Raw genomic sequence first — 16,086 nt, 5'->3', positions numbered from 1 at the left:
GTAAGATTTTTGCAGGAGTTCAGAGATACTCTGTTAGAAAATCAGTATCAGGGGTGCCTGGCTGGCTCTGTTAGTGGAACTCTTGATCTCGAGAGTTGTAAGTTCCAGTCCCATGTTGGGTGTAGACATTACTTAAAAATAAAAAAAATAAAAAAAAAAAAAAAGAAAACATCAGTGTACCTTTAATTCATTATATTAAAAGACTAAAGGAAACGACTGTTTTTGTGGTCAGCTAAGTTTCAGTAGGCTTGGGAAAGATCGTCATCCCACTCCTTTATGTTTTGAGTCATTTGCACTTGGATTGATGTCTAATGTGATATATGTCTGTTGTTGGGGGAGGATTTTGGAGAAAAATACAACATAGCACTTGTCTTTGAGCATTAAATCTTAGAGACTATCTGTTAAACAGAAGAACCTTGGAAAATAGATTATGCATCTCATTACGTGCTGTAATATTACCATGTTTTTTTGACAAGGGTTTGATTTGTTCAACAATGTTTTATTGAGTCTCTACAGTCAATATGTGCGTAGTCTGTCTACTGGGACCTGGGACTGCAGTGGTGAAAAATTAGATGCGTTGTCTCCTTTATGCAAAATCGAGTTTAGTGAATATGTGTAACTAACAAAAAAATTGCCCGAGTATTTGCCAAATGCCAAGACAGGGTTGAGGAGAGAGAGGTCTCTAAACCAAGGAAAGAAAAGGAGTGTGTTAGAGAAATCTTCCTAGAGAAGTGCCCTCTGTGCTGAGACCTGAGGATTAGTTAGGAGTTAGCTAGGTATGAGGAAGGAGTTTCTGATGTGGACAAGATGCACAAAGGCCTACTTGCAACAAAGAACATGGTTCATTCAAAAAACTGGAAGCTCATTGTGATTAGAGGTAGAGGTAGTTAGTGGTGGGGAGGTACCTACTAAGGATTTTATTTTATTTTTGTTTATTTGTTTATTTTTTAATGTTTTATTTTTTTAAGAAAGAGAGTGAGTGGGGGGAGGGACAGAGGATCCAAAGCAGGCTCTGTGCTGACAGGCTGACAGCAGCAAGCCCGATGAGGGGCTCAAACTCACGAACTGTGAGATCACGACCTGAGCCAAAGTTGGACGCTCAACTGACTGAGCCAATCAGGTGCCCCTTATTTTATTTATTTTTGTGCTACTGAAGGATTTAAAGCCGGGGAATAATAACCTGTTAAAGGTGAGCATTTTGGAAAGATAACTTGCTGATGTTTTGGCTAATCAAATGGTGGATAAGACCGTAAGCTACATTAGGAAGCTGTTTCACTAACCTGAGAGATCGACAGCATGAGGAGCATGAACACTGCTAAGGAGGTAGAATCAATAGAGCTGTGGTTGGGAGAAAATGGAAGGGTGATGCCCAGGTTTCTGGTTCTATTGGTCAGTAGTGGTATTCTCTTGAGATGGAGAACCCAGGAGGTGGAACAGATTTGGAAAGGAATGCGAGTTTGTTTATGAATACGATGCATTTTTAAGCTGTTGTGGAATATCCATGTAAGAGTATACAGTTGGATTATAGGTCTGAAGATGAGGACTGAGTTTCGGGCTCCAAGCAAAAAATTTTAGATGCATTATCTGATACCTGGACAGGCTGAGATTGTTGAAACTGTGCTCCATCCTTGTCTTAGGCTAGTATCAGGGAAAACAAACCATTGAATGTTTCTCAGTCTCAGCTACTTGTACCTTCATCCGAGATGTGCTGAAGGAGAGAAGGAATTGAAAACGAAATTATAATTTGTGGTTATGTTAAATCATTCCTAAATTCTGTTTTCTTCTGATAGTTCCCGGAGGGTCAGATGGTCCAAGTGGAGTGCTGATCTGCTCTGAAAACTATATCACCTATAAGAACTTTGGTGACCAACCAGATATCCGCTGTCCAATTCCCAGGAGACGGGTAAAAATTTTTGCCATAGGATAAGATATTTGTGTTTGTGAAATGAATTTATTTTTTATAATTATAGTATAATCTTTTAGTTTATGTGTTAATCAAGTTTTAGTTTCTCTGTAAATCCTTTTTTCCCCCCCCAGTGTCTGTTTTTGAGAGAGACGGAGAGGGACAGCGCTAGCAGGGTAGGGCAGAGAGGGAGGGAGACCCAGAATCTGAAGCAGACTCCAGGCTCTGAGCTGTCAGCACAGGGCCCGATACGGGGCTGGAATCCACAAACTGTGAAATCAACTTGAGCCGAAGTTGGACGCTCAACTGACTGAGGCACCCAGGTGCCCCTGTAAATCTTATTTTTAATAAAGCTGGTAAAGTATTTTAGTAAAAGCAAAACAAATTCTTTGAGAAAAGGAATTAAAAACACAGTTTCTAGGGGCGCCTGGGTGGGTCAGTTGGTTGAGCATCTGCCTTTGGCTCAGGTCATGATTTCACAGTTCGTGAATTCAGGCCCCACATCGGGCTCTATGCTGTCAGTGCAGAGCCTGCTTTGGATCCTCTGTCCCCTTCTCTCTCTCCCCATCTCTTCCTCTCTGTCTCTCTTAAAAAATAAATAAACATTAAAAAAAATTAAAAACATAAAAAACAGAGTTTCTATTTCAGAACAATCTGGATGTTATCAGTTTGAAATTCTTGCAAATTTCTGGTTTGAAGACACCAGACATATTTATCGGAGATAGATTGTTTTCCATTGCTTGTCTTTTTTCCTTGCGTTCCAACAGAGGAAATTTCAAAGAATAGAACAGTGAATCTCTGCTTTTTATGTAGAGGAAAAAGATTCCCCAATTTAAAATTATACTATATTTAGCTTTTCTTTCGTATGATACAGCTATTACATACTTCTTAAAACTAACAATTTAATAAGTTGCAGTCGTCGTGACACTTTAAGAATCTCCTAAGATGTAGTTCCTAAAAACAAATTTTCCCACATAACCACACTACCAAGGTCATGCTCAGGAATTACTGTTTTGTGTAATACAGTTATCTTATGTAGAGTTCATATGCCTATTTCTCTCATTGTCCACAAAAGTTCCCTTATATCTACCTTTACTGTCTTTTAGGTTATTTTGCCTCACCTTTGTTTGCTTTTAATCTTTTATTATACTGACAGTTTTTTAAGAGTCTAGGCTAATTTTCTTGAAGTTTGTCTCATCTTTTTCTGTATGGTTAGATCCTTGTTAATATTTTTGATAGAATTATTACATAAGCAGTGACACATTTCCCACTATATCACATTAGGGGCACATAATGTTAGTTTGACTCCTTGGTGATGTTAAATTGATCACTTTAAGGTAGTGTCCATCTGGGCTTCTTAATTGTGAAGGTACCTTTTCCTTTTTGTAGTTGGTGTGGAATCTGCTGGTGAATTTTGAGACTGTAAATATTCTTTTCCCCAGAATCTTTTTACACATTGCTTTTCCTCTCAGGTCAGTTACTACATTGGTGGTTGAAAATGGTGTTTTATTAATTTTATTTATTTATTAAAATGTTTATTTTGAGAGAGAGAGTGAGCAGGGGAGGGGCAGAAAGAGAGAATCCCAAGCAGGCTTCATGCTCAGCACGGAGCCTGATGCAGGGCTCCCAAGACCTTGGGATCATGACCTGACTTGAAATCAAGAGTCTGATGCTCAACTGACTGAGCCACCCAGGCGCCCCAAGCGGAGTGGATTGTGGAGCCTGCTTGGGATTCTCTCTTTTCTCTCATTCACTCTCTCCCTCGTGACCTCTCCCCTGCTCGCTCTTTTGCTTTCTCTAAAAAAAGAAAAAGGAGTTGGACACTTAACCAACCGGGCCACCCAGGCATCCTGAAAATGGTGTTTTACTGATTTTAATCTCAGTAGTTTACTGTGGAAATTATTAATTACTAAGTATATGCACAAGTAAAGTGTAATGAACTTCTGTGTATCCAGCTTCAGCTAATTTTGTTTGATCTCTGCTTTCTCAAGCTCTTCTTTCACCCCTGGTTTTATATCTTTTTGATATATTTTTAAAATTAACATTATTTTTTAAATTTATATCCAAATTAGCATATAACTTTTTGACATTAATTTATAGGACCTGGGATTAAGCCTTTTAGGTCTTAGTTGATCTGATATATGATACCTGAGTAGGAGTCCATAAATCTTAGAAAATCTGAGAAGAAATCTATCAAGATAAATTATTGGTAAGGGGTGGTGAGTAATTTGATTTGGTTGATCAGACATTTGTTGAGCACTTAACTGCTAGGCACTGTACTTGGCTTTGGGACTGCAAAGAAGTATAAAACATGTTTTGCCCTTGAACAGCTGACTCAGTGAGGGAAATAGAAAATGTTGGAAACATGAAAAAAAAAATCTAAAATCATAGTCAAGGAGCTGCCTTAGGAAGTTGGTATAGAATAGTGCTGAGTGGACATGTAGGAGATTTCTTCATAGCCTAAAATGATGACTCTTTAAATTTCATGTCTTTTTTCTGACATTTTTCTCTGGAGAAAGTTCTTGATGTTGCTCATTTATTCAGGATGTAGAGTGAAATTGTGGCTGCTTTTTTGTACAGAGGCTTTGTCATATATTTATAGTCGATAAGAATTTTTAGCTATTGTGTTTCACTTTTTGGCTGGCAGGCTCTTCTGGGTCAAAGCTTGTGTAGAGAGGCTCCAGGTACCTGTAGACGTTGAGTGGCCTGTATTATGGTAAGGTGCTAAATTCCCTATATAAGAAGTACTCATTTCTAAGTTGTTGGTTCTGTGTTTGACTTTGCTAGAATGACCTGGATGACCCTGAAAGAGGAATGATTTTTGTCTGCTCTGCCACCCATAAGACCAAATCGATGTTCTTCTTTTTGGCCCAAACTGAGCAGGGAGATATCTTCAAGATCACTTTGGAGACAGATGAAGATATGGTAAGCAGATCATGGAGGGAGAAGGAAAAAATGAAAAAATCCTTTTGCTAGGTTTAGTTTATTTAAAAAAATTTTTTTTAATGTTTATTTTTTATTTTTATTTTTTTAACATTTATTTTTGAGAGGCAGAGCACACAAGTGGGGGGGAGGGGTAGAGAGACAAATAGACATGGAATCTGAAGCAGGCTCCAGGCTCTGAGCTGTTAGCACAGAGCCCAGTGTGGGGCTGGAACCCACAAACCGCGAGATCATGACCTGAGCTGAAGTCGGAGGCTTAACTGACTGAGCCACCACCCAAGCACCCCTTTTAATGTTTAATTTTTGAGACCGCGTGAGAGCATGTGTGCGACAGTGTGAGTGGGGGAGGGCAGAGAGAGAGAGAGGGAGGGAGACACAGAATCTCAAACAGGCTCCAGGCTCTGAGCTGTCAGCACAGAGCCCAACACAGGACTCGAACCCCTGAACCGTGAGATCATGACCTGAGCCGAAGTTGGACGCTTAACCAATTGAACCATCTAGGTGCCCCTTGCTACACTAATTTTAATATATTTAAATAACCTTATTTCAAAAAGTGATATTTAAAGAAAATTTTTTTTAGGTTTATTTATTTTTATAGAGGGGAAGGGGTAGAGAGGGAGAGAGAATCCTAAGCAGCCTCTGCCGGCGCAGAGCCTGATGCAGGGCTTGAACGCACAAACTGACATTACCACCTGAGTCAAAATGAAGAGTCAGATACTTAACTGACTGAGCCAGGCAGGTGCCCCTGAAAAATTGATATTTCTGTGTACATTTAAGGTTTACACAGTGTTTTTATGAACCATTTGTTCTTTAATACTACTTTGAGATAGGACAAATAATACTTTACACGTTAATAAAATGGAAACAGAATGACTTAAAAAGTGGTTGTGTAAGGTATCAAAGCTTTTTAAATTTGGATTGGGTATATGAATGTAGGTTTTCTCCTCTAGTTAACAGATACCTGGTCTCGTAATCTCATATAAATAATATGAGATCCAAGTAATGCCACTTCTGGTGAGTAATGAGAAAGCTCTCCCTGTCTCCTGAAAATTGGTAATACACATGAACTGTTACTGTTTTTATCTTATGGCAGAGTTCTGTGAACAGCTGTGCAGTTTTTTTATATATGTTTAGCTCAGGAATTGGCATATTTTGTTGTGGAGGCCCAATAGTAAACATCATCAGCTTATATGGGCCACGTAGTCTCTGTCTCAACAACTCAACCCTGCCATTGTGGCACAGAAGCATTCATAGGAAGTGTGTAAATAGGCATGGCTGGTCCTGGGCCTTAGTTTGCTAACCCCTGGTTTAGATACTAAGTATGATATTTTACTTGCTACTCTGCTTATGCTATCTTACAATACTGGGCTACCTTCTGTGGCCTAGCTTCACTTGCCTACACAGTAGAATCTCTTTTTTTTTCCATTCCAGGTTACTGAGATTCGGCTCAAGTATTTTGATACTGTGCCTGTTGCTGCTGCCATGTGTGTGCTTAAAACAGGCTTCCTTTTTGTAGCATCAGAATTTGGAAATCAGTGAGTAATCTTTTTATTACCCTAGTTTATCCTGGTTACTATAAAAGTTGGGAGGAGGGAGATGTGGCTTCAAGGGCACAGAGCTTTCTACAAAACTTTCTTCAAAAGTTTTGCCTTCCTTTTCCCCCTTTATGTTCTTTTTTAATTTTAATTTTTATTTATTATTATTTTTTTGGTTATTTTCCCCACTTCAGTTGCTTCCTTTAAGCAGTACCTGTTGGTAGCTGCAAAAATAGCTTCAGAAGTGATCTTTTCTGAGCTTTTTGCTGGACATTTCACTGAATATTTATGGAACTAACTTAACATGTCCCACCAGTACTTCACTTGTACAAATCTAAAGTTGAAGCTCATCATTACCCACAGCTGCTCAGCCACATCAGTGACCTTCCCAGCCTCGGTTTTCTGTTAATGACTAATGGACCAGTTGTAGCCATTTGAGTGTAAAATCTCAATTTCTGTGGTTTATAGTCTAAACTAGTTCACTAGTTTACTTACTACATTTTATTGTCTTTCCTGTAAAACTTAAGCCTTTACAGTCATCTTATTAAGCAGCTAAGACATAACCCTGATGAAATCCTTTTCCCTTACTCCTGTGTTATAATGTTTGATGACTTTTTATTGCCAAGTGGATAAAGTCTGAGCTCTAGCCTTGAATTTAAAGCCAGTCAGTATCTAAGTCTCCAAATTACTTACGCAAGATAAGATACCATGGTTTTGCCAGTATCTGCTCACAGCATCAGTGCAAACCACTTACCTGATGCTATTTGCTTGTAATTAAAATGAAGGTGTATCTAGGATTCTAGGATTCTGTGCCATTTCAGCCTTGTCTCTGACTGTTCTTCATTCCTTAGACATGCTTCTTATACTCATGGACTTTATTCCAGCTGTTGATTAACTCACTTTCCTTGTTTATACCTCTTGTCTCACTATTCATATTTAGCCTGTTTGGTGTATTTTCATCCACTTAAATCCCACTTTTCCAGAATAATAGTAATTCTTTGATATAATCAAATAGCTAGCCAGTATTTAAATTTCTCCATTGTCTCAATATTTTTTAGTATTTTTTTAATGTTTATTTATTTTGAGAGAGAAGGAGCATGAGTGCGGGGGGGGGGGGCGGAGAGAGAGAGAGAGAGAGAGAGAGAGAGAGAGAGAGAGAGAGAATCCCAAGCTGGCTCAGCACTGTTAGCACAGAGTCCGAAGCAGGGCTTGAAATCACGAGCTGTGAGATTATGACCTGAGCCTGAATCAAGAGTCAGACACTTAACCAAGTGAGCCACCCCAGGTGCCCCCCCATGCCTCAATATTTTAAAAGTTGAATCGTATACACTAGGATTGAGCAAGGCCCATACATTGCAATTGGCACATGGAAAACATTTTTAGTGGCTGCATATTTTAAGGCCATGCCCCGTATTGGTATTTAAGTTTGTACTTTTGCTATCATAAATAGTGCTGTAGTGAACATTGTAGTTGTATCTTTGTGTGTTAGCTGAATGCAACCATAGTTTAAATTCATAAGTGTGGGATGAAATTTTGATAATGCTAAATTGTCCTCACAAAGGTGACATCAGTTTACATTCCCACCAACAGTGTATATGACAGACCTTTTTATTTATTTATTTTTTCTTACTGCATGACAGTTCATAAGCTCTTGAAAATCCCTGAGAAGAAGGCTAGTAGTTCGATCAGTAGAAAATGGGCACAGGATTTGAACATGCCTTTACAGTAAAAAAAAAAATACGCGTGGTCTAGAAGTATAATATGTAGGAAGATTTCAAACTCATTTGTAATTGAAGGAACGCCAATCATATTTGAAGTCTTTTTCTCACCTAGCAGATTGGCAAACATTAAAAACTTAGATAGTAATTTGTCTTGATAAGATTGTGGATGGAAATAATAGTTGGATGCAGAAGGTATTATTTTCTTGCCCCATTACCTTATGCAGATAGTGTGTTTGCTAAGGTTATATATCCTGATTGTCTATTAATTGGATTTAGGGAGGCTCCTGGATGGCTCAGTTGGTTGAGCCCAACTTTTGCTCAGGTCACGATCTCATGGCTCATGAGTTTGCCCCCCCTGCCCCCCATGTCCGCCTCTGTGCCAAAAGCTCAGAGCCTGGATCCTGCTTTGGATTCTGTGTATCCCTCTCTGTTCCTCTCCCGCTCGCTCTCTGTCTCTCTCAAAAATAAACATTAAAAAAAAAAAAAGATTTAGGAATAATACAGTGATTCCTTTTATTCTGAAGAATGGTAGTTAAAATTTATCCAGCACTTGTCTGTATATATCAGGCACTGTTCTAAATTGTTTTTCTTAATGTCTTGGTTTGAATTCTGCAAGCAGAGCCTTAGACAAAGACATGGGTGCAGGTAGATTATTGGGGAGCAATTGCAGGAAACAGGAGCTAAGGGATCAGTGGAGAGAGAGAGAGGGAAAGAGGAAAAGCCTACATAAGAGTGTGTTATTGAGATTCCTGTTGTGGGCAGTAGGAACTTGCTCCCATCAAGACCTGCTCCCATCAGACCAGCAGAATGCATCTGAGAATTGCTCACCTGAAGGTTAACAGCAATATCATTTTTCTCTTCGGGTCTGAAATTCAGTCACCCCTTGGGGCAGAGAGTGGAAAGATGGCAGTGTACAAGTAGATGCTTGTTAGAGTGAGATGCATTTGAGCTTGTGAGAAATTAACCATTGCTGCTGGAGCTGAAGTCTGCAACACTCAAAAAGTGCTGATTTGGGGTATCAGAAACATGTGCTATGGGTATTAATCATAAAGCAACCTATTTATCAAACAGTATTTACTGTGTTCTAAATAAGCACTTTGTTAATGTTAATACAGTACATAACTTTTCCAGTGAGACCATGCCATTATCCCATTTATACTTTGGGGAACTGGGTCACAGAATTTGTCAAATTTGTGAATTTGTGAAAGAAATTGATCACATACCTAAGGCCCAGATGATCTGATTCCAGAGTTCCTGCTCTAAAGCACAACACCATAGTTACAGAAGCTGCTTTGCCAAGATTTGGCCAAAGCAGCCTTTTCCTGTGATGGAGGTAGTGAGCCCATCCTTCTGGTTACCTGGTAATTACTAGGCACTGAAGGTATCTTTGACAAGTGGCTTTCATTATCTGTGTGTACACATCTTGCTTGAGGAAGGAATTTATATTAACTTTTATATGTTTATCTTACATTCTCAGTGCTTTTGTAGATTGTTCAAGGATAATAACCCTGTTTGGTTTTTTTTAAATTTAGTATAGAATCTGATGTGTTTACCAAAAGTGTTTTAAATGCTGAGGTTTATTTGAACATTTCTTGAGTACCTTATATATTTCAGATGCTGATTTAGTCATTTTATCTTCTAAAAAGCTACACTTGATACTGTTTTTTTTTTTTTTTTAACATTTGTTTATTTTTGAGAGAGAGAGAGACAGCATGAGCAGGGGAGGGGCAGATAGAGAGAGGGTGACACAGAATTCAAAGCGGGCTCCAGGCTCTTGAGCTGTCAGCACAGATCCCGACGTGGGGCTCGAACTCACAAACCGCGAGGTCCTGAGCCGAAGTCGGACGCTTAATCGACTGCGCCACCCAGGCGCCCCTCCCTTGATATTGTTTAAAGTGCTCTTGGGGCGCCTGGGTGGCGCAGTCGGTTAAGCGTCCGACTTCAGCTAGGTCATGATCTCGCGGTCCGTGAGTTCGAGCCCCGCGTCAGGCTCTGGGCTGATGGCTCAGAGCCTGGAGCCTGTTTCCGATTCTGTGTCTCCCTCTCTCTCTGCCCCTCCCCCGTTCATGCTCTGTCTCTCTCTGTCCCAAAAATAAATAAATGTTGCAAAAAAAAAAAAAATTTAAAGTGCTCTGTATTGAAGGTCCTGGTATATTAAACATGACCAATAATTTGGTTTCTTTTTTAAATTGAGTTTCTTCCCAAAAGCTAAGTGCACACTCAGCATATGATGGTATGTTTTTTTTTAAGTAAGTTTTACACCCAACATGGGGCTTGAACTCACAGCTTTAAGATTAAGAGTTGCATGCTCTACCATCTGAGCCAACCGGGCACTTCTTGAATTCAGCAGTCTTTATTTTCTTTATACCGTTCTAGTCTTTTTTGTTTTAGTTTTTAAAAATTTTTTTTATTTATTTATTTTGAGAAAGAGCGAAAGAGTGAGCAGGGGAAGGGCAGAGAGAAAGAGAGAGAGAATCCCAAGCAGGTTCCATGCTGTCAGCACGAGCCTAATACGGGGCTTGAACTTATGAACTGTGAAATCATGACCTGAGATGAAACCAAGAGTCAGATGCTTAACTGACTGAGCCACCCAGACACCCTTTAATTTTTTTTTTTTTTTAATGATTATTTTCGAGAGAGAGATGGAACGTGAGCTGGGGAGGGGCAGAGACAGAGGGAGACAGAGTCTCTGAAGCAGGCTCCAGGCTCTGAGCTGTCAGCATAGAGTCTGACGTGGGGCTTAGACTCAAGAACAGCGAGATCACAACCTGAGTCACCTAGGTGCCCCTATCCCATTCTCTTCTAAGAAAGAAGACCCCACTCAAACAGATGCTGACTCGATATGCATGTTAGACTTTTGATAGGTAATTGTAAAGTGCTTTGTGAGGATTATATTTATGGCAAACACTATCTTTAGAAAGTGTTTAACTAAAGTCTTCTTTTCTTCTCCCTAGTTACTTATATCAAATTGCACATCTTGGAGATGATGATGAAGAGCCTGAGTTTTCATCTGCCATGCCTCTGGAAGAAGGAGACACCTTCTTCTTCCAGCCAAGACCACTTAAAAACCTTGTGCTGGTCGATGAGTTGGACAGCCTCTCTCCCATTTTGTTTTGCCAGGTGTGGATCTTTCCAGTCTCTTCCACAATGAGCAGTGCCAGCCAGATGTTTCTGAATATGAATGAGTTTAAGGTTTTGTTTTTTTTTTTAATTTTATTTTTAAGATTTATTTATTTTTGAAAGAGAGAGACAGAGCATGAATGGGGAGGGTCAGAGAGAGAGAGGGAGACACAGAATCTGAAATAGGCTCCAGGCTCTGTGCTGTCAGCACAGAACCTGGCGTGGGGCTCGAACTCATGGACCGTGAGATCATGACCTGAGCCGAAGTCAGACGCTTAACCAACTTAGCCACCCAGGCGCCCCAAGGTTTTTTTTTTTTAATTAAGTTTTTTATTTATTTTGAGAGAGAGCACAAGTGGGGCAGGGGCAGAGAGGGAGACAATCCTAAGTAAGCTCTGCACCATCAGTGTGGAGCTTGACGCATGGCTGGAACTCAGAACTTTGAACCAGAATCATGACCTGAACAGACACCAAGAGTTAGATGCTTAACCGACTGAGCCACCGCAGGCACCCCTAAATGAGTTTAAAGTTTTAACTCCAGTTAAATTAAGACCTGGTCTAAGAGTGAGGCACGGCAGCATGTCTGAGAAATCACAAGAGTGTAAGGTTGAAGCATTTAAAGGTGGATATTGGGGAACTAAAATCCATTACATAAATCCTTAGGCTTTTAATTTTAAATATATAACTCATGTTCAATCTAAAAATTCAAGCTATACAAAAGGTGAATGGTAAAATTCCTACCCCTAATCTTATTTTCAATTTTCTATCCACTGAGGATGCTGCTGGTAACAACTTCTTAGGATTGCTTCCAGGCATTTTCCCCGTATCAGTGCATGTGCATGTATTTGTTTGGGTTATGTTTTTTTAATCCTAATAGGCTTATATACTTCAGTGTTCTGAAATTGACTTTTTGTCACTTAATAGTCTATGAATAACTCTTATCTTATTTATTTTTTTGTAAGTTTATTTATTTATTTTGAGAGAGAGAGAGAGCCTGAGCAGGGGAGGGGCAGAGAGAGAGAGGGAAAGAGAGAATCGTAAGCAGGCTCTACACTGCCAGTGCAGAGCCTGATGGCGGGGCTCAATCCCACGAACCACAAGATCATGACCTGAGCCGGAACCAAGAGTTGGACACTTAACTGACTGAGCCACCCAGGCACCCCTGTCTCTTATTTTAACACTCAATTTCTTCTTAAAAATCTCTAGAGACATTAGGATCAGTCAGTAACAGAACTTCTTAAAATACATCCTCAAAGGAGGAACCCAAGGTGGCCTAGGATGGGGACTCTGTCCCCTGCTGATGGTGCACTGTTGTAGCAGGAATTTTGTTATGCATTTGTGTCCTGGATTGCTGGGGTTTGAGTGAACATTAGGCGCCACCCTACCTTGTCAGGTTGATCACACTTCTAATAGAGGTTTGCTCGTTGTATGCTGGAGAAACAAGTCTGTTCAGTCACTATTCCTGGTAAAATTAACTATTCTGAAATTAACTGCTTTTGTTCTTTCTTTTTGAGAAAGGATTAGCCCTGAGGCAATAGATAATAAATGAAATCCTAATTAAATTATGAGTGATTTTTTTCCCCCTGTTTCATTGGAATTTGAGGAAATAATAGTGTAAATAGTTTGTAGATAAGATCAAATTTATAGAAAGTTCAGGTATCTACAGCAGAGCTATGGGTATTTTGTGCCATGTATATCCTTACTAGTCTGGTGAGGCAAATGGATCTCTTCTCTGAGTACTGTTTTTAAATGCATATAGTAATAAACATAAGATAGCCAATAGAGCAAAATATTAAGTTGTGAAGAAGTAGTATATGTGCTTCCTTGTCAAGGCTTTAAATAACAAGATGGTGCATATGAAATAGATAAGTTAATTTATTTCAGCGAGAGATCAGTGTGAAGCCTGTATGCTCTCAACATATCTTTGTCCATGTTACAGTAAAGCTGTACTGCCTTCTAGACAAGAATTTTCATTTGAACTGGCCAGTTTGACAAAACTACAGTACAAATGATTGACCTCTTTGTGTATTGACCAACAAATGTACTGGAAAGCAGCTGGATATCTGGGATACCAACACATGGCTTCCCCATCTGGTGGCTGAGCAGTCAGATGCAGTTACCCCGTAGTTGGTCAGCTACATCATAGGAGCATCTGTAGATAGAGTAACTTTGATAATATATAGTCTAACAGATTTAGTAGATGTAATTTTTTTTTTTAATGTGTTTTTATTTATTTTTGAGACAGAGAGAGACAGAGCATGAACGGGGGAGGGTCAGAGAGAGAGGGAGACACAGAATCTGAAACAGGCTCCAGGCTCCGAGCAGTCTGCACAGAGCCCAACATGGGGCTCGAACCCACATACCACGAGATCGTGACCTGAGCCGAAGTCGGATGCTTAACCGACTGAGCCACCCAGGCGCCCCAGTAGATGTAATTTTGAAGTAGTGATGAGTGGGATAATTGGAGGAATATAAATTTTAACATTATGAATAAGTATGATTTTTGTTGGTGACAGTCACAGATCCTGATAATATTATAGTTTATATTTTTAGCTGAAAGGAAATGGTAAATTTCATTTGGAGGTTATATAACACTCATTTCACTAAGTAAGGAATGCTCTGCTAATTTAAGAATTGGTACAAGCCTTTTTTTCTTAGTTAAAGTTGCTGCTGCAAACTGATTTGTTTTTTGGAACGTGGGGGCTTTTTCCCTTGATTCCCCCAGGGCTAATAGCCAATATGTAAGTTTAGTAAATTAAAAAGTATTTTGTCCCTGAGAATAATCAAATTCGGTGTGAAAACTTAGTACAAGTAGACATTTTTTTTCTTTTTCACTGTGCAGATAGCTGATCTGGCCAATGAAGACACACCACAGCTGTATGTGGCCTGCGGTAGGGGACCCCGATCATCTCTGAGAGTCCTGCGGCACGGACTTGAGGTAAGATGGGTATTTTTAGATCATCTGCAGGGTTTGGAGAAAAGCATTGGAAAAGCAGCTTGTAACTTTATTCTAATGAGATCAATGGTATATTTAATGTTTCTATGAAAGAAAAAATGTTTTCTTTCCTATTTCCATAAAAGTTAGAGTTTAAATTTCCTGTTCTTTGACATGTTAGCACAATAGGCACATTTTAAAAAATTGGCAAGTGAGGATCAAAGGGGGAAAATAATCTTTACTGGTTCCAGGCTCACTAGTCATAACAGAGGATATCTGCATGGAACATTTTATTCCATTTTTTTTTCTAGTCTTGGTCTGTGTTCATTGTTTTTAGATAATTATATCTTTTTACCTCAATGTATACGTTTTTGTATCTTACCAAGTTTATTCTTTATTATGTGTTCTTAGGTTGTATTATTTTTAGTGTTTCTGTAATATTCCAGTATAGTGGTTGGATCAGAATTTATGTAATAAATCCTTTATTGTTGCATCTTTTAGGTGATATAGACACTCAGAACTTTCTTTTTAATTTTTTTTTAGTGTTTGTGTATTTTTAAGAGAGAGAGCCTGCATGCACATATGTGGGGGAGGAGCAGAGAGAGAGGGAGACACAGAAGTAGGTTCCAGGCTCTGGGCTGATAGCACAGAGTCTGGCGTGAGCTTAAACCCACAAACTATGAGATCATGACCTGAGCTGAAGTCGGATGCTTAACCAACTGAGCCACCCAGGTGTCCCCATAATTATCTTTTCAAATGCTACATCTTCCTGCGATTCTAGGGTTCATGCTTTTTAGCAAGTTCCTTTAACTTCGTTTTGTTAGGAGCAAAACAAAGCTTCCTATGACAGTTTGCTTCATAGTTGAGGGTTGGCATGTTATAAGCTCTCAATGGCCCACTGCCTGATTTTGTAAATTTTTATTGGAACGCAGCTAAGATGACCTTGGTTTGAATTCTGGCTCTATCACTTAATAGCTATTACTAAGCTTTTGTTTCCTCTTCTGTAAAATGAAGTTAAGTACCTGCTTTAAAGATTGTTGTGTGAGTTAAGTGAGGTAATGCATATAAAGAAGCACTTAGCTCAAGCTCTGGCATACAGTAACAAGTATGTTACCTATTAACACTGTTAATGTGTTTCAGGGGGTGCCTGGGTGGATTAAGTGTCTGACTCTTGGTTTTGGCTCAGGTCATGGTCTCGTGGTTTGTGGGATTGGGCTGTGCCGACAGCGCAGAGCCTGCTTGGGATTTTTTCTCCTCCCTTTCTGCCTCTCCCTCCACTTGTGTGCACGTGCTCTCGCTCTCTCAAAATAAATAAACTTTAAAAAGAATATATTTCTCTTTGAGAAATTTGAAGATTTTTTTGGCTGTGCCAAAAATATCAGGCCACCAAATTTTTAATGACTCAAATCTAATTTAGACTAATAGTTTTTAGTTATTGCTCGTTGGATCCCATTTAGCATTTGGTGAAAGCTAACATTCTCCACCAAAAGTGCATATGTGCCTTATCAGAAAGTGTTGTCTACAGTAGAAGAGATAAAGGACCCAATTAGGAGTCATTGTTTTTGAGTCTTCTGCCCCCTCCCAATTTTTTAAATTTAAAAAATATTTTTTCATTCAGTTTTTGAGAAAGAGCACGACTGGTGGAGGGGCAGAGAGAGAGGGAGACACAGGATCTGAAGCAGGCTCCAGGCTCTGAGCTGCCAGCACAGAGCCTGATGTGGGCCTGAACTCATGGACTGCGAGATCACAACCTGAGCTAAAGTCGGATCCTCAACCAATTGAGCCACTCAGGCACCCCTGCCCCCTCCCAATTTTTTTCCAATTCTATAGAAGATCTTGATTATACAGAAAAATATTTTGAAATTGTTGAACATTGCTTTGTTCCTGTATATCTATTTTTTTTTTTAAATTTTTTTTCAACGTTTATTT

General features: G+C 39.4%; 1 protein-coding gene and 1 non-coding gene across 3 annotated transcripts in view; both read left to right on the top strand.

The window, feature by feature from the left end:
• Positions 1 to 16,086, top strand: part of SF3B3 (splicing factor 3b subunit 3) — a 47,766-nt gene that overhangs the window by 8,269 nt on the left and 23,411 nt on the right. For both annotated transcript variants that reach the window (XM_047078737.1, XM_047078736.1), the window contains exons 6-10: positions 1,791 to 1,903; positions 4,691 to 4,828; positions 6,278 to 6,381; positions 11,057 to 11,222; positions 14,065 to 14,160. In XM_047078737.1, the coding sequence (XP_046934693.1) occupies positions 1,791 to 1,903; positions 4,691 to 4,828; positions 6,278 to 6,381; positions 11,057 to 11,222; positions 14,065 to 14,160 (617 nt within the window). The remainder of the gene's footprint in view (positions 1 to 1,790; positions 1,904 to 4,690; positions 4,829 to 6,277; positions 6,382 to 11,056; positions 11,223 to 14,064; positions 14,161 to 16,086) is intronic.
• Positions 4,360 to 4,451, top strand: LOC124511962 (small nucleolar RNA SNORD111). The gene has a single exon (XR_006962002.1). It is a non-coding gene; the product is annotated as a small nucleolar RNA SNORD111 (small nucleolar RNA).

Source organism: Lynx rufus, unplaced genomic scaffold, assembly GCF_022079265.1.
Source record: "Lynx rufus isolate CCGP_SWC_20201006 ecotype Redwood Valley unplaced genomic scaffold, mLynRuf1.p SCAF_16, whole genome shotgun sequence".
In the NCBI taxonomy this organism is placed as follows: Eukaryota; Metazoa; Chordata; class Mammalia; order Carnivora; family Felidae; genus Lynx; species Lynx rufus.
This window is presented reverse-complemented; position numbering and strand designations above follow the sequence as displayed.